General features: G+C 48.4%; 1 protein-coding gene across 7 annotated transcripts in view; it reads right to left on the bottom strand.

The window, feature by feature from the left end:
- NSD2 (nuclear receptor binding SET domain protein 2) overlaps positions 1-18,131 on the bottom strand; it is a 77,199-nt gene that overhangs the window by 47,011 nt on the left and 12,057 nt on the right. For 3 of the 7 annotated variants that reach the window (XM_060106997.1, XM_060106966.1, XM_060107003.1), the window contains exons 2-4: positions 5,995-6,543; positions 4,064-4,105; positions 3,272-3,434 (exon numbers count right to left, since the gene is read on the bottom strand). In XM_060106997.1, the coding sequence (XP_059962980.1) occupies positions 3,272-3,434; positions 4,064-4,105; positions 5,995-6,525 (736 nt within the window). In that variant the 5' untranslated portion in view covers positions 6,526-6,543. Of the gene's footprint in view, positions 1-3,271; positions 3,435-4,063; positions 4,106-5,994; positions 6,615-11,332; positions 11,393-18,131 lie in introns of those variants that run through there. The other 4 variants (XM_060106989.1, XM_060107013.1, XM_060106973.1 and 1 more) reach the window with 3 other exon arrangements.

Genomic DNA, 18,131 nt, shown 5'->3' on the forward strand with positions numbered 1-18,131 from the left:
GAGATCTTAACACACCTCTCTTCGTAGCCGACAGAAAAGCAAAAAGGAAAAAATCATATTACAGTGTCTAATAACCTAGAACATGAGAAAATCAGAGTACCTACAATATTTTTAGAAAATGCTGGAAGTTAGAAAAAAAAGCAATGAGGGTTCCTTTCCATAACACAGAAAAGGTGAAAACAAAAATCTCCACAACAGAAGATAAGTTGACTCGATACCCTGGTACCTGAAGAGAAGACTAGTAGGATCCAGGTGCACCAGGGAGATGGTGACGTTCCCAGCTGCAAAAGAATCCAGTCTTCTTCATAGTATAATACCCAAAACACACATTTATCTTGTTTCCAGCTTAAGGGGTTAGGCCTCAAAGCTGCTGGTTAATCCATCTAGATGCCCTGGGAGACAGTCACCAAGACAAGTTCTGCTGCTACAAATCACGAAAATGCTATTAGATTTTCAAAGGAAACCTGAACTCTCCAAAGAGCTGTGCTCTCTTCTGCATGTAGATTATACTTAAATTTTTAAAGCTTAAGTGCACTACTGCTGATCCAGATTTAAGTAATCCCAAGTATGATAAATAAAAAGAAGTACACATATGCAAAGAGAAAAAAAGAAAATCAGGGGTGGGAATCAGGGGTAGGGTGAGGGAGTTCCATCTCACAGGGAAAAAAAAGTTCCTGCTTCCCAAAACCCCCTGCTCAGCCAGCCCCATGCCAGAAGCCGACCCTCGGCCACAGCCCCGTCCTTCCCCAGCGAGGATGCCTAGCCCCTCAGGCACGCCCAGCACAGGGTGCTGCACAGGGAGCCGGGCTCAGCACCGCCAGGAGACCTGCCTCACACCCCGGCACCCCTGTGTCTCCCGTGGCCTTGGACACAACCAGAGCCCAGACCCGAGCTTCCGTACACCACTCTCTACTAAAAGGACCCAGGTTTCTTCTCAGAAACAGCTGGTTCCAGGACTGGGGCAAAGAAAGTTCAAAATGAACCCGGAGTGTATTCAGTTGGGCGACACGTAAGGAAGTGCTCCAGGACGGATGGAGATGCGTCAGAAGGACACGGCTGAAAGGGACTTCACGGGCTCCCACCGGCCACATCTGGGACGATCTGCGCATTAAGAAGAGTGAAGGCTGTAATCCTAAGTAATTTTTTAGGAGGGAGCTCACCTTCACAGAACAACGCCAGCTCCTTGACCATGAAACGCATGGTAAAAACGAAGAGCTAGCGTTCAATAAGTCGATGGATCCTCAGGGAGGAGTGAAACCAGAGCACGCAAGGCTGTCAGGGAGCCCGGTCCCAAGCGTGGCCATTGATCATTCACCAATGACAAGCAGGGCCGTGCCTTCCCACTGGAGAGCTCTTGGCCACCACCTCCTGGGCGGGCGCTGGCTGCACGTGTCCTTCTGCCATCCCCAGGTACACACAGGTTCCTCTGACCCTTTGCTTTTCAAAGGTCATCTGAATCCCCTTCCAGCTGCAAGGCCTGCATCCTGGCTCTCTTCCTACTGAGCTGCTTTTCAAATGCACATCATCAGTCTTCAGAAGTTGATCTGTGATTAGGAGGCTGTGCCTCCCAGCAACCCAAAACCATTCCTAGAGAAGCACACTGTTGGGCTGCACCCCTCCTTCCAAGTTTGGGCACCTTCCCACAACAACTCCTGCCTGGCCGTGCGCCCCGAGTCTGATCACGAGGCCAGAGCAGCCTAAGAGAGTGGGGCTGGGCGGCAGGTGCTGCTCGAGACCACAGAGGCTGGGAAGAGCACCCTGATTCAGCCTCAGGGTGAACACAAGAGCAGGGGTGCACCCTGGGACCCCTGAAGCCCTCTGGCAGGGACTCCCTGATGCTGGCAAGCTGAGGATGCTAAATGCCCTCCACTGAGTCAGAGCCAAAGCCAGCCCACAGGCTCCTCTCCAGCCACCGCCTTCCTGCAGAGTGCATGCGCACGCCTGAGCCTCGGGGCAGGGTCCAACCACCCAGTGGGCGGGAGGCCTGGCGCCTGGGGCTGAGGAGAGGTCCTCTTCATCCCGAACCTGCACCCCCTCAAGCCTGTTTGCCAGGGAGCCACCAGTGTACCGCACTCCCAGCAGCGCTGCCCCGGCGAGAGCTCAGGCCTCCATCCAGAGGCCAAGAGAGGCCACGCACTCATGCTGAGGCCATGCAAGGCCAGCCCACAGCTCCAGCCACCCATGCTTCTGGGGGGCACAGGTCACTTGGGCACCAACTTGGTCACCTCCAGCTCTGTGTTACCACCTCTCACCTCCCTCAGACCAAATTCAAACTTTAGAGCAACTCTTCAGGAGAATCTCAAACCACCTGATTTTGGGGTTTTTTTCCCTCCAAAAACACATGAATTTTTATGTGTTTCATGAACTGTCCAATTATTATTTAAATTAGCATCTGCTCTAATCTGTATCAATAACATACTACATTCTTAATATGTTCTTAACTGTTCTGTGTACTGATTTATATTCCCAGGTTTGATGACACCAAAGATGATCGTTTCTAGTTTTTTTCCTTCTTCCCACAGACCTAATAAAATAAACTAGGACTTTTTTTTAAACTAAATCTTAGTATAAAATACTAATTCTGAAAATCATGCTGAAGCAGTCACTGTATATCTAAGTAATAATAAATTATTTATCATAAAACCTGAAAAGCAATACAAGGCAAAGACTGCTTCTCTTTTAATACTAATTCAATCAGATAAAGTACGTATCTAATTTGGATATAAAAAGAAAAGGCAATGTGTCACGTGTGAATCACTAACTTTAGCAAAGTTGCAAAATGAGCCACAAAAAACTTAACAACCACCCACCCCACCTCCACCTCCAAGCCAATTCAAACCTTGTTGTATGAATGGCCACTAAGCACATGAAAAGATGCTCAACATCACTGATCACTAGGGAAATGCAAGTTCAAAACCACAGGCAGCAGCAGATAGAAAGTAGAGCGGTGGCTGCCAGGGGCTGGGGAGGGGGCACTGAAGACCTGCTACTTAACAGGGACAGAGTTTCAGATTTACAGGATGAAAAGAACTCTGGGGATGTATGGTGGTGACGGCTGCACGACAATATGAATGTATTTCATACCACTCAACTGTGCACTTAAAAATGGTTAAGATGGTACGTTTTATTTTTGTGTATTTTAACACAATAAAAAAAAAGAAAAAAAGAACCACAGTAGGGCTGTTTAAGGAAGAGTAATAAAGAAGTTTGGAGATGAAAACAATTAAGTGCAGAAGATAAAGATGGAAAAACAGCCCCCAAAACACAATACCTTTCAGTTTGGTGTAGCTGTGCAGGAGTGGATCATCGGAGACCATGCATGGCCACCAGGGGTAACCGGACACCTTGGACCACACCAAATCCCCGACATTGTACTTCAACAGCTGGTCTTTGTCTCTGCTGCTATTTGGACAGGATTCTTTCTTAGCTGGAATCTGAAAATGAATAACAACAAAAGGTACATCTAGTACCTACCCTGAAATCCAGCCTCCTATCCATAGAAGACCAAGGATTAGTCAGACAAGAAATTCAACACACACACACACACACACACACACACACACACACACACACTCCTAAAAAGAAGCATGCTTTCCCTCACTGTTTTTCAGGTAACAGCCCTGCTATCACTTCATCAAAATCGTTCATCTCTTGCCCTCAGCTAAAAGGTCAGCAAGTACCTAGCATACTGTAGGTGCACATTACAAAGATCTCCACATAAATCTATTTCCTTGGCCTGTGGGTGATCTTTAATGGAGCTTATTCGCAGGTCGGAGAAGAACTGTCATGCAATTCATACCCTGACCCTCCCGCCCCTTCTGAGCCCTCGTCTGACAGTTAACCTGCTGGAGAGAGGACCCGGGGTGGCGAGGACACGGGGGCCTGGCAGCAAGTCTCAGCCCCACCACCCACCATCCAAGGCCTGGGGCTCTTGGAGTCTCGGTCTCTCCGACTTAGAGCCCAGGCCAATTAGGAGGCTGAAGGCTGGCCAGAACAACCTCCTCTCCCGGAGGACGAGCCCAGTCAGCACGGCCCCAGGCCTCCCCCTAAGACCGCCACCTACTTGAGCAAATCGCTGAACTTCTTTGGGCCTCAGTTTCCGCATCTGTAAACCGAGGAGAACCCCGGTTGTTACACACATCAGGTGCTGAGGGCTGACACAGAGCTGTCACATTACATGCTTTTGTATATGTGCTGCCAAAGCGAGCACTCATTACACGCTTTTGAAAAATCCTGGCTCTCACGTTATTCCACAACATCCCAGTTTTACACTGACGGTGTCATCAAAGCCACGTGACAACCCTATCAGGACAAGTATAATATTATCGTCCCCACTCCGAAGAGTCAAATGAGACTCTGAGAGTCAAAATCAGGTGATCTACCCAAGTTTTACCAAAATCAAGTGGCAGAGAGCTAGGGATAACTTGCACCAGCCTCTTCCCCCATAAAAGAGTGAGGTTCCCCACACCATGGGTGCTTCAGAAAAACCACTGTATCAGCCCAGGTCACTCAACTAGGCTTTTTTTTTTTTTTCTTTTTGCGGTACGCGGGCCTCTCACTGCTGTGGCCTCTCCCGTTGCGGAGCACAGGCTCCGGACGCGCAGGCTCAGTGGCCATGGCTCACGGGCCCAGCCGCTCCGTGGCATGTGGGATCTTCCTGGACTGGGGCACGAACCCATATCCCCTGCATCAGCAGGCGGACTCTCAACCACTGCGCCACCAGGGAAGCCCTCAACTAGGCTTTTAAACAATTCACCATTATGATTACATTAGAGCCCTTGAGCAGTCAAAAGACATTTTTTTAAACCCTCCAAGTTCTTCATTATTTTAACTATTCAGGGAAATTTCAGTCCTTTCCCCTCCCACCTGTGGGGTTGTAACCAAGATTCCTGAACTGTAATGTTACACGAATTATTCCAACCTTAGTGATGATACAACCCAAACTGGTCTCGAGTCCCCTCTCCCCACTCCTGCAAGTGGGCCAGGAGCTTTGGCTGACCAGTGAGCACAGGACGTGTTCCAGACCCTGTTAATCTAGACCATCAGCCCCTCGGTGAACAAGGGCGGCTCCAGAACCCTCCCCAGTTCCCTCTGCCAAGGTCAAGGTTCCCGAGTGTCATTTAAGACTTGGTGGCATAAACCACCACGTTTGTCGTCCTACGTTGGGGGGTCTCCACCCCGGCCTTTGGTGAGTGAACACTCATTCACGCGCACTCAAGTGATGGGCTCTGCCCTGGAACCAAGAACGTGAAGGCCTGAGGCGCAGCCCCAACCCTCAAGGCAGCGGCCCATCTGCAGGGCCACCGGGGGAGGAGACCTGGGAGTGGACAGTGAACCGCAGGGCGGGAAGGTAGGAGCACACCTGCACAGCGCGGCCCGCTCCCCTCCTCGGGCAGCACAGACTGAGGAGGCCCCCACTCGATCCCCACGCTCCTCCACTGACCAGATTCAGGCTAAAGGGCATCTCTGGAGAGGAGATCCATGAAAACAGGACAGCCTGAAGGTCAAGGGCTCTGAAACGGGCCAGGCCTGGGGTCAGACACTCATTTAATCTTTTTTTTTTTTTTTAATTAAAGTTTTTGTTTTTGGATGTGGACCATTTTCTGAAGTCTTTATTGAATTTGTTACACTATTGCTTCTGCCTTTTTTTTATGGTTTGGTTTTTCGGTCCCGAAGCACGTGGGATCTTAGCTCCCCAACCAGGGATCGACCCTGAACCCCCGGCACTGGAAGGCAGTCTCGACCACTGGACCACCAGGGAAGTCCCCCTGTTTAATCTTTATGCTTAATCTCTAGGCCTCAGCACTGCTCGGCAGGCTGCTGTGAGTGTCTGCCGTTACCACAGCCAGGGGCCCGAGCTGCAGAGCAGGCCTCGGGGGGCTCAGCCCACCTCCTCCTGCCCCCCGCGCACCGCGCGTCCTTTGGGGCCCTCCTGTGCCGGGAGCCAGGGCCGCCCTCTACCCCGGCCAGCCACAACTCCTCACTTGCAGGTACCTTTTCAGCCGAGGGGCTCGAGGCCCGGGACGCCAGGGCCGCCTCGGCGAGGCCCCGCTCCAGCAGCAGCTTCGCGCTCCTCTTCCTGGTCCGCCTCGCTTTGCTCGCTGGTCTCTGTCCATCGTCTTCCGACTGGGACACGGCGGCAGCACCATCGCCACATATGGAGGACTCAAAGAGAGGCTTCCCGTTCATGTATGTTTTGGTGATCTTCAGCTTGATCTCTGGAGAGCCATTTTTGACAGGGGTGGTGTCAGGCGGTGTCCCCAGTCCCTTCATTTCCTGGGACTCCAAGCGCAATCTGGCATCGCGAGCACCGGGGTCTCCGTTAAAGACGCGGGAGGTGAGGTCCTTCAGCCTCTCGGCCGGGATAAAAGGCAGCGCGTCGTGGCCGTTGAACTTCTGCACAGCTCCCTCCTGCAGGCCAGCGGAGAGCTGGGCTTTGCTCAGGAACACGGAGCACTCGCGACTCACTTCGCAGTTCGGAGTCTTTCCGTTCGCGTTGCCAAGGATCTCCGGTGCCTGCTTCATCTTCACGCACTTTACAACCTTCGGAACAGAAAGAGGACTTTTTTTGATGCTGAATTCCATTCAGCCTAGACGCCTCCGTTCTTAGAACACTGCAGCATTAGAAAGAGAGAAAGAAAAGAAAGGTATTACATTTCAAACCTAAGATGAGTATGCCAATGAAGCTCTCTATCGGTTTGTAGAGTTTGTGGGGGGGGGGTTCTGAGGCAATTTATGATGTTTCCTATAGTGATTTAGGTCACAGGAGGCAGTTCTAATATCACAAAAATGACAGGAATCACAAAGTGATAAAGTGAAAGGAACAGGACTAGTTTCTAACAAGAGAACACAAGAGTCAAGCAGGGACCGCCACTAATAAACACTAATAAACACTAATAAACTGTGTGGCCGTGCCCCCCTTGACCTCAGCCCTCGGAAGCTCGGAGGTCGCCCCCTGCCGCGAGGGCAGCGCCCAAGGTGGCCAGCACAAAGCCAGGCCCGGGCAAAGGACAAAAGGGAAGCACTTGAGACACAGCTGAAGAGGACCCTGGGCAGGGGCTCAGGACATACCCGCGATTACTGGTAGGCAAAGCTTCAGCCCAGACGGCCGGAGAAGGTGAGAACTGGGCCTCTACCGCCCCCCCGCCCCTCCCCACCCAGGCCCAAGTTAACTGCCTGTGACAAGCAGCAGGGCAGCATCATCAAGTGCAGTCAGCTCTCCGGGACCGCACTAGTTGGGCAGCAGGGCCAGGCCACAGCACACCACCCACAGCGCCCTCCACAGGATGGCCGCCCGAGGTCCGCATGCAGTGGGGTCTCCTCCCCACACAGCCGCAGCCCCTCGTTGGGGACGCCCTGTGAAGGCGGCTCAGAACAGGGAACGGGCAGGCGCCCACTCCGCTGGGAAGACGTCCCAAGAGTTCACCATGGCCCCGAGGGGGCCAACGGTGAGAAAGCAGGGAGAAGTGGGGAGCCGGGACCGGGAGCCCAAGGACGTAGGTGCTCAGCCACTGTCACTGCCTGGGGGCCCGCTGGCTACATGCCCTGGGGAGGGGCCAGGGATGCAGCCCTGGACAACCCTCCCAAGAGAGCCTCAGTGGAAAGGGCCCAGTCTCCGAGGACGCCAGGCTGGGGCGGGAGCCAGGCAGTGGTAGAGGGTTGGCCCCGGACACCTGGAACACCGGGCACACACCAGAGCATTCGGTGTTCCCCACACGGTGTTTTTTTCAGGTAAATCAGAGTGGGTTCCCAGTCCCGCTTGCATCAGACCAACTGGACAAAAAGAGAAGACAATGACCTAAAGGCACTGGAGAGAGCCCAGAGCAGGGGGCGCGGGGGCAGCTCGGGAAAGCACCCAGCAGGCCAGGAACCAGGTGAATAGGGAAAGGAGAGCCTTCAACGGGGGCCCCCGTGCACCGCAGACTCCCCGCCGAACCCTGGAGTCCATGCAGCCCAGCCTACAAGACAGCTGAAGCGAGAGAAACAAACTGCAACACCACTCTGAGGATGAGAAGCAGACTTCCAGGGCTAGCCAGCAGTTAAGACTCCGCGTTCTCACTGCCGGGCCTGGGTTCAACCCCTGGCCCGGGAACTAAGATCCCGCAAGCCCCACGACAAGGCCAAAAAAAAAAAAAAAAAAAAAAAAAAGTATCAAAACCACAATGAAATGCCACCTCACACACACCCGAGGATGGCTACCTACTACAAAAAACAGAAAACAGGGCTTCCCTGGGTGGTTGAGAGTCCGTCTGCCGATGCAGGGGACACGGGTTCATGCCCCTGGCCGGGAAGATCCTGCGTGCCGTGGAGCGGCTAGGCCCGTGAGCCATGGCCGCTGAGCCTGCGCGTCCGGAGCCTGTGCTCTGCAACAGGAGAGGCCACAACAGTGAGAGGCCCGCATACCGCAAAAAAACAAAAAAACAAAAAACAGAAAACAGGGGTTGGCGAGGATGTGGAGAAATTGGAAACTTCGTGCACGTGGGTGGGAATGTAAAATGGTGTGGTTGCTGGAAAATAGCAGGCGGGGGGGGGGTTCCCCCAAAGAATCAAAAGAACCCAGCAATTCCACTCTGGATACATACCCCAAAGAACTGAAAGCAGGGACTCACAGAGGTATCTGTACCCAATGTTCACAGCAGCATGTTCACAACAGGCAAAAGGTGGAATCCACACAGTGGAATATGATTCAGCCTTTAAAAGGAAGGAGATTCTGACACCTGCTATAACATGGATGAACCCTGAGGACGTTACAGTGAGTGCAATAAGCCAGTCACAAAATACTGTAAGACTGTACTTTTATGAGTAGTCAAATCCATAAAGACAGAAAGTAGGATGGCGGGCACCAGGATCTGGGGGAGGGGAGAACAGAGAGGTGTTGTTTTAAAGGGGGCAACGTTCCAGATTCGCAAGACGAAAAGAGTTCTGGTGATGGCTGCAACAGCATGCATGTACTTAATACCACTGAACTTCACACTTAAAAATGGTTAAGATGGTAAATGTGATGTGTATTTTAACACAATTGAAAATAAAAGACCACTTAAGAACATAACGGAATAAAGAGTGTCTACAGCACATCATTCACATTATCCAGAAAAGAAGTTACTAAATATATGATGAAATAGGGAAACAGCAGAAACCAACCCCGAGATGGCCCAAATATTGAAATTCAGCAGGATTTCAAAGCATCTATTATAACCATGCTCAAGGACATAAAGGAAAATATACTCATAAAATAATAAATTGGAAATGGCAGCAGAGAAACAAAAACTATGAAAAAGAGTCAAATGGAAATTCTGTATCTGAAATTTTAAAAAAATCATTGCATGGCCTTAAAAGCGTATTAGATATGAGTCAGGAAACTTGAAAATAGATCAGTAAAAATTATCTAAAAAACAGAGTAAAAATTATTAAAAATAAAAAGAAAGAAAAGAAACTGAGCCTCAATGATCTATAGACCAGCATCAAAAGGTCTGGGTTCCCACTCCCACCCAGAAGGAAAGGAGAGAAACAATGACACAGAAAAAATATCTGGGGGGCTTCCCTGGTGGTGCAGTACTTAAGAATCCGCCTGCCAATGCAGGGGGCGCAGGTTCGAGCCCTGGTCGGGGAACTAAGATCCCACATGCCATAGAGCAACTAAGCCCGCCCGCCGCAACTACAGAGCCCACGCACTCTGGAGCCCACGCGCCGCAACCTGAGAAGCCTGCATGCTGCAACAAAAGATCCCGCACGCCACAACTAAGACCCAATGCAGCCAAAAATAATATAAAAAATAAATATTCTTTTTAAAGTTAGTCATTTAAAAGAAAAAAAGAAAAAATATTTGGGAAAAAATAACCAGAAAAACTCCCCAAATTCAGTGAGATATCAATTTACAGATTCAAGAAGCTCAGCAAATCTCAAGCAGGATATATATAAAAGAACCTACACCCAGGTACACATCAGTTGAAATGCCTAAAAACCAAGATAAAGAGAAACCCTGGAAAGCAGTCAGAGGGAAAAAAGACCCATTACATACAAAACAATGATATGGATGATTATTGACTTCTCATGAGAAACAGAAGCCAGATATGATTTGAGTAATGGGGGGAAAAAAACCCAACTGTCCAACCGGAATTTGATATCCAGAAAAAATATCCTTCAGAAGTGATGACAAAATACATTCTAAGAGAAATACAAGCTAAGGAATTGTTGCCATCAGATCTTCACTATGAGAAATGCTAACAGAAGCTCTTCAGGTTGAAGAGAAATGACACCAGAGACTGAAACTGGGATCTTTAGGAAGAAATGAAGGGCACCAGAAATGGGGAATATATGAGCAAATATAAGAGACTACTTGTTCCTCTTAGTTTCTTTAAAATTCAAATAATTAAAGCAAAATATATAACACTGGAGTTATAACTTAATAGATGTAATACATATGACAACTGCAGCATGGGGAAGGGAGTAAATCAATCTAGACAGTTGCAAGATGCTTGTATTTTATACCCAGTGGTATATTAACTCTAAGTAGCCTGTGGTGAGTTAAGGATGCAAACTGCAGCCCTAGTTAGAGCAACAGCTAAGAAAATAATATTAAGAAGTAGAGCCAGTAGACAGATAAACAAGACACTTTAGTTGCCAACAATTAAAGTTTGGGACATTTTACACAAAAATTCAGATTTCTGGCTTCTCTTAAAACACACCCAGGGTCACGGGGTTAGGATCTAACTCCAGGACTAGGTCCGTGGTAATCATGACCTGTACGTGAACCACATTTTCAAGGTTGCTTGTCCCTGTTGGAATTTTCAGGTTTCTTTTAAATCTTTGAATATATTAAACATAACTGTTTTAAATATCTGGTTTTTGCAGGCCTGTGTCTACTGCTGTTGCTTTTATTTTCATTCATGGTACCTGTTTCTTTGGGCGTTTGGTCTTTTTTCCCTTCCTAATCTGACTGTGGGCTGCTTACTTTCCAGGGTTCCACCTGCGACAACCCTTGAAGGCAGGGGCCCCGCAGAGAGGGTCCACCTTGACTTCCAACACGGCACTGCACGCCACTGACCATTAATTTGATCTTTCTAGGAGTTTTTGGTTTTTTTAATTAAGGTTATACCAATAAATCAGAAAATCTTTCACTTTGTCTAGCATTTCAAGAAAAATATAAAACCTAACCAAGAGGTAGAAAACCTACAGAGCCCACAATAACCATAAGAGAAAGGCCCAGAGGGCTTCACTAGGCTCATGTGAGGATCTCTCAAAGGCCAATCGTCCTTATACTGGGTAGCGGGCGGGGGGCAAGTTTCAAAAGCAGAAAAGTGCAAAGAACAACAGGACACACTTGTATACTCACCACTCCAAAATGACAGTTTTCAGCATGTTGCCACACGTGCTTCATGTCTTTTTGACATGAAAAAAAGAAGACCTCCGGACAATGGCAACTGCAGATACATGAGCCGAGGACGGGCACGGCTGGCGCACGGCACCCGAGGGCTCCCAGACGGGAGAAGACAGGCTCACCCCAACAGGCCGCCCACGGCTCACCACATGCCCGCAGCAGCATCCCGGGATTCTGGTTCTCCACGCCCACAGTACCCACTGGGAGCCCCAAGTCCAACAGTGAGAAGCCAAACACAAGCTCCCGCTGCAGCTCCCACCTCCCGCAAGCCTTGCTCCGGGTGAACGAGTAAAACAAGGATGACACCTGCCTTTCAGGAACCCTAAGTTCCACTTACTCTCCCCGTTGCCAGTTGACGACGCATCCTTCCAGTCCATGGGATGTACCCGGGAACAGAGAACTGCTGTATGGGGTCTGCATGCCAAGCAGCAATGCTACCATACTGGACTTGTGCTCTGCGATTTCATCAATCAACACAGCTTGATTTCCCCCATGTTGATATAAACAAGTGTAGCTCAGTCTTTCCAACTGCTGTATATTATTCATCACATAAATACAGCATTCCTATTGTTTAAATTATTCCAGAACATGGAAAATGATGGAGAGTTTCCCAAACATTATATAAGGCTGGCATAACCCTCACACCAAAACCAGGAAAATGAGTACAGAAAAGAACTACAGACCAAGATCAGTAGAGTATGATTGTAAAAAAAAAAATTACAAAATAGAAATAAATCAAACCCAGTCATTACCATATTAAAATAAGATATCACAGCTAAAGAGGGTGTATCCAAAAATGAGGATTCAACATTATGGGCTCTAGTAACGTTCCATCACCATTTTAACACATTTCCGAAGATTTCTGGTGAAGGTAGCCAAATTATTATTTTTTAACAAAAAAAGTTAGCTACATCACTTAATTCAAAACAGGAAAGGGCAATCTCCAGGTCCAGAGATGAAGAGGGAAGGGCAGTCAGCCTTACAGGGCACGGGCTGCACGGGACAGGAAGACAAGCTTCAAGAGCTGGGCCTGGCAGCCAGAATGCAGAGCTGAGGCAAAGCCAGGGCCTGGCCTGCCTGGGCTCCCGCACAGCTGCAGTGGGCTGGAGGGCGTGGAGAGCTGCAGGGTCCCGAGCACAGAGTGTGGAGGCCACTGCTAGGGTTGGAAGCTGGCCCTACCACTTACCAACTGTGGCAAATGACCACACCCTCTCACCCACACTCCAGCTCACAGGCATCACCCAAAGCAGACCAGAGTGTCAGCTGTGACAGCGCTGTCACCTGAGCCACACCTCCAGCCAGCCCAGGGCTGGGCCCTCAGCAAACACCCACCAGAGACCACTGGGAAGACAGAATCACCTTCGAGAACTCTGCCTCAGAGGCTGTGGTGCCCCAAATCCTGAGCCAAGAAACATACATAAAAATGGGTCTAGCATGAGTGACGCTGGTAGAGCCCTGCAAAGGCAACTGGGAACCTGCTCAGGGGGCGGTTCTACAACCCAGAGCCCTCCCGCAAGACCTACTGTGAAGGCACGGTAATTAAGACAGTCACTCCACACCTGTCAGAGCGGCCAGGCTCCATAACACGGACAGCGCCACGTGCTGGCGAACCCTCATCACTGCCGGTGGGAACGCCGAATGGTGCAGCCACAATGGAAGACAGGTTGGTGGTTTCTCACAAAACTAAACATACTCTTACCATATGATTCAGGAATCCCACTCCTTAGTATTTACCCAAGGAAGGTGAAAACTTATGTCCACACAAAAACCTGCACACAGAGGTTTATAGCCGTTTCATTCATAATTGCCAAAACTTGGAAGCAACCAAGCTGTCCTTCAGCAGATGAATGAATTGATAAACTGTGGTAGTACCTCCAGATAATGGAATATTGTTCAGCCTTAAAAAGGAATGAAGTATTGAGACATACTGCAACATGGATGAACTTTGAATACATTATGCTAAGTAAAAGAATCTGGTCACAAAAGGACAAATGTGTATCATTCCACTTTTTTTCTTTTTGGCCTCGCCACATGGCATGCAGGACCCTAGTTCCCTGACCAGGGGTTGAACCCACGCCCTCGGTAGTGAAAGTGCGGAGTCCTAACCACTGGACCACCAGGGAACTCCCTGATTCCACTTATATGAGATCCCAAGAGTAACCAAATTCACAGAGACAGAAAGTAGAAAGGTAGCTGCAAGGGAATGGGGAGGAGAGGATGAAGAGTTAAGTGTTTAATGGGGAGTTTCAGTTTCACAAGATAAAAAAATTCTGGAGTGGATGGTGGTGACGGCTGCACAATAATGTGAACGTACTTAATGTCACTGAACTATACACTTAAAAATGGTCACGATGGTGATTTTTCATTATGTATATGTTATCACACATACACACACACAAAGAATACTCTGCCCTCAGGGAGTTTACATTCCAATGGAGTTCCAGGAGAAACTAGGGAGGATGGGGGTAACGTAATTTTCAAAGGGATAATAATGGAAATTTTCCAGGGATGAAAGGAAACTCAAGTATTCAGATTTAAAAGGGTACCCAGGGTTCTGAGCAAGATAAATAAAAGCAATCAATACCTAGACACATCATTTCTGAAACCACATAACATAAAGGATAAAAAGAAAATCTTAAAACCTAAGTACCCATAAAGAATAAGTTAATTCACAGACTTCAGCATGAGAAAAGAAACAGAAACACAGACCTCTGTGCAGCCTCAACAGATAGGAGTAGATGACGGAGCCTCTCTAAAGTGTTAAGGGAAAAAATAATTTCTCATCTAAATTATCACTGAACATGAGGCAAAATGTATTTTCAGACATGCAAAAACTAAGGGAGTTTAATATACATATCCCTTTCACAAATGAAATGCTAAAAGAGGTACTAGAGCAAGAATATAAACCCAGAAGAACAGGATGCAAAAAATAAGGGGAGAGTGGTAATTCTAAAACAATTTTTATATTTAAAAAGAATGTGAGGCCTCCTTTCTCACATTTACCTACACTCCGTGCAGAAACCCCAATTAAAATGATAGTAAGGAATTTCAAAGGAAGGGTAAACCCGCAAGGACAAAGACAACAGAGGAATGAGTTAGAGACGCCAAACGCCAACCGTGGGGAAGCCGACCGGGAAGAGTCCCTCAGCGAGAGGCATGCTGCTGCAGGAGTAAGGCCCGTGGCTCAGGGCTCCTCTTGTCCACAAAGCCTTTCCCTCTTAAAATGTCTAAAATAACAAAAGGTGGGGGCGTCCCTGGTGGCGCAGGGGTTAAGAATCCACCTGCCAATGCGAGGAACACGGTTCGAGCCCTGGTCCAGGAAGATCCCACATGCCGCGGAGCAACTAAGCCCGTGTGCCACAAACACTGAGCCTGCGGTCTAGAGCCCGTGTGCTGCAACAACTGAGCCCGCGTGCCACAACTACTGAATCCCATGCACCTAGAGCCCGTGCTCTGCAACAAGAGAAGCCACCGCAATGAGAAGCCCGCGCACAGCAACAAAGAGTAGCTCTCGTTTGACACAACAAGAGAAAACCCGTACGCAGCAACAAAGACCCAACACAGCCAAAAATAAATAAATAAATATTTTTAAAAAGACCCAATGCAGCCAAAGAGAAATAAATAAATATTTTTTAAAAACTAAAGGTGGGGCTTCCCTGGTGGCGCAGAGGTCAAGAGTCCACCTGCCAGTGCAGGGGATGCGGGTTCGAGCCCTGGTCCAGGGAGATCCCACATGCCGCAGAGCAACAAAGCTCGTGCGCCACAACTACTGAGCCTGCGCTCTAGGGCCTGAGAGCCACAACTATGGAGCCCGTGTGCCACAACTACCGAAGCCCATGCGCCTAGAGCCCGTGCTCCGCAACAAGAGAAGCCACTGCAATGGGAAGCCCACCGCACACCACAACAAAGAGTAGCCCCCGCTCACCACAACTAGAGAAAGACTGTGTGCAGCAACAAAGACCCAAAGCAGCCAAAAATGAATACATTAATTAATTGATTTTTAAAAAATAAATAAATATAACAAAATGTAACATACAATCATTGTGAAAAGGAAAGAAAACACTGACACACTTAAAGTGAAAAATGAAAATGTGGAAGTTAAAACAGAAAGTAACAGCTCAGAGTTATCAGTGGTTTTCCAAGGGGAGCAGGAACAGGGTGGGGAGAGCCGAGCATCATCTTGCTGCTTCCTGTAATAAGCTTTAAGAACTATATAATTAATCCCTTACATTTCACAGGCCTCCTACAACATGAGCTGACACAGTAAGTGGCTGGGGGGGCTAGGCAGCCCCTGCAGGGCCACATGGAACAGAGAGGGGTCTGCAACATAAAGGGAAAGGCACCATTCTCAAAAGAAGGGAAAGGTGACCTGAATGACAACACTCAACCCTGAAAACTAGTCAGTGAGCACAGGCCCTGTCCCAACATTTGGAGACAGAGCAGTAAACAAAGCATGTACCTTATTCTTGTGGAGCTAATATTCCAGAGGGGAGAGACAGAGATTTTAAAATACAGATATAACATTAGGGAAAGAGGAAGGAGAAAGATGGGGTGGAGGATGGAAAAGTGGCAGGAAGGGTCACTGGAGCAGCCCCCAAACTCCTTTCCCCGGGGCTCCAACCTCGGGCACACGAGGCCCCACATTCTCTCGGCTGCTCAGAAATCCAGCTGCAGCCCGCTGAGTCCATCTGTGAATCTGAGCAGAGTCACCAGGGAGAAGTCTCAATGCTGGGACAGCAGGAAGGGCTTCAGGATGTCCCCCAGAGCCCAGCCAGGACAGGGACCAAGCTCCAGTCCTTCTTCCGGAGGCAGAAGAGAGACTTAGATGGAAAAGTCAAGTTTGCAAGTATGGTTAAAACACACACACACATTCCCTAACATTCCCTTTGTTTCCAACATTTCACACTAATCTACCTGGAATAGATCTTGGTCCCACCTTCACTGAATGATGACAGGACCTCCAGTCTTACAGCAAAGAGCTCTCTGTGAAGAACAATGAGATCAGTACAGAGTCTGCTACAGAACAGGGGCTGAGGGCAGTGATGGCTCCATTACTCCATAAGAACTCTCTACTGAGAAGCTTTATTTTATGGAATTTAGAATTGACTCACAGCAGAAGTCTTGCTTCTTCTGCAGAAATGCACCTATGACAGTAAAGAATTTATAACTGACCTGTTCCTTGTTTTGTTTTGTTTTCACTGCAAAGAAGCTTGGAACCACAGATAAGCTTAAGGTCAGCCTCGGGCCCACCACCTGTGTGGCTCTCTCCCCACGACCCCAACCTTAACCTTATGATGATGCACGAGTTGTTATCTTCCCTGACTCCATGCCTGTCTGTTCTCTCTATCTTCTCAGTGTAATATGACGAATCTTTGGACCCCTCACACACTGCCGGGGGTATGGAAAGTGGTGCAGCTGCAGCGGGAAACAATCGAGAAGCTCCTTAGCTGCCATGTGACCCAGCAATTCCACTCCTAGGATCTACCCAAGACAGAACTGAAACATGTGCACACAAAAACTTGTACAAGAATTTTCACAAAATTATTCAAAAAAGCAAAAAACAACCCAATGTCCAACAACTGATAAACAGATAAAAGAAGAAGAAGTGATCTGGACTTCCCTGATGGTCCAGCTAACCGATGGATACACCTAACCACTGGTTAGGACTCCGCACTTCTACCGCCAGGGGGCCCAGTTTCAATCCCTGGTGGGGGAACTAAGATGCCACATGCCATGTGGCAGGGAAAAAAAAAGAAGTGTGATCTATCCGTACAATGGGAATATTCAGTCATAAAAATGAATGAAGTGGGCTTCCCTGGTGGCGCAGTGGTTAAGAATCTGCCTGCCAATGCAGGGGAAACAAGTTTGAGCCCTGGTCCGGGAAGATCCCACATGCCTCGGAGCAACTAAGCCCGTGCACCACAACTGCTGACCCTGCGCTCTAGAGCCAGAGAGCCACAACTACTGAGCCCGCGTGCCTAGAGCCCGTGCTCCACAGCAAGAGAAGACACCGCAATGAGAAGCCCACGCACCACAACAAAGAGTAGCCCCCGCTTGCTGCAACTAGAGAAAGCCCGTGCATAGCAACGAAGACCCAATGTAGCAAAAACTTTTTAAAAATTTTAAAAATGAATGAAGTATGGAGACATGATACGACATGGATGAACCTTGAGAACACTGTGCTGAGAGAAAAAAGCCAGTCACAAAAGGCCACATACTACATGATTCTATTCATATAAAATGTCTAGAATAGGTAAATCCAGAGACAAAGTAGAAAGGTGGTTGCCAGAGGCTGGGGGACAAGGGGAAATGGGAAGTGACTGCCCAATAGGTACCAGGCTTCTTACTGAAATGATGAAAATATTCGGGAATTGGATAGTGGTGATGGTTGCATTAACACTCAGAATGTACTACAAAACCAATGAATTATATACTTTAAAATAGTTTAACTGATGAATTTTATGTTAATCTTATCTCAGTTTGTAACCTACCAAATCTTCTGTTGAATAGGAAAGGTATTAAACATATTAAGTTGTATCACTCACATGTCTGTAATGTATTTTCCTATTTTTATTCTAACACATGCCTAATGCATAACGGTAAGTCACTGCACATAGCAGGAGCATGTGCTGCACACACTGGGAACCCTAAGTCAAAAGAACTGGATCGAAGTCCACATAACGCGCAGTCACGGACCCACCCCACCCATGGCCTGGCAACCAGCCCCACCCCAGCGGGAGAAGAACCGGAGTGT

The sequence above is a fragment of the Mesoplodon densirostris genome, chromosome 1, assembly GCF_025265405.1.
Source record: "Mesoplodon densirostris isolate mMesDen1 chromosome 1, mMesDen1 primary haplotype, whole genome shotgun sequence".
NCBI lineage: Eukaryota > Metazoa > Chordata > Mammalia > Artiodactyla > Ziphiidae > Mesoplodon > Mesoplodon densirostris.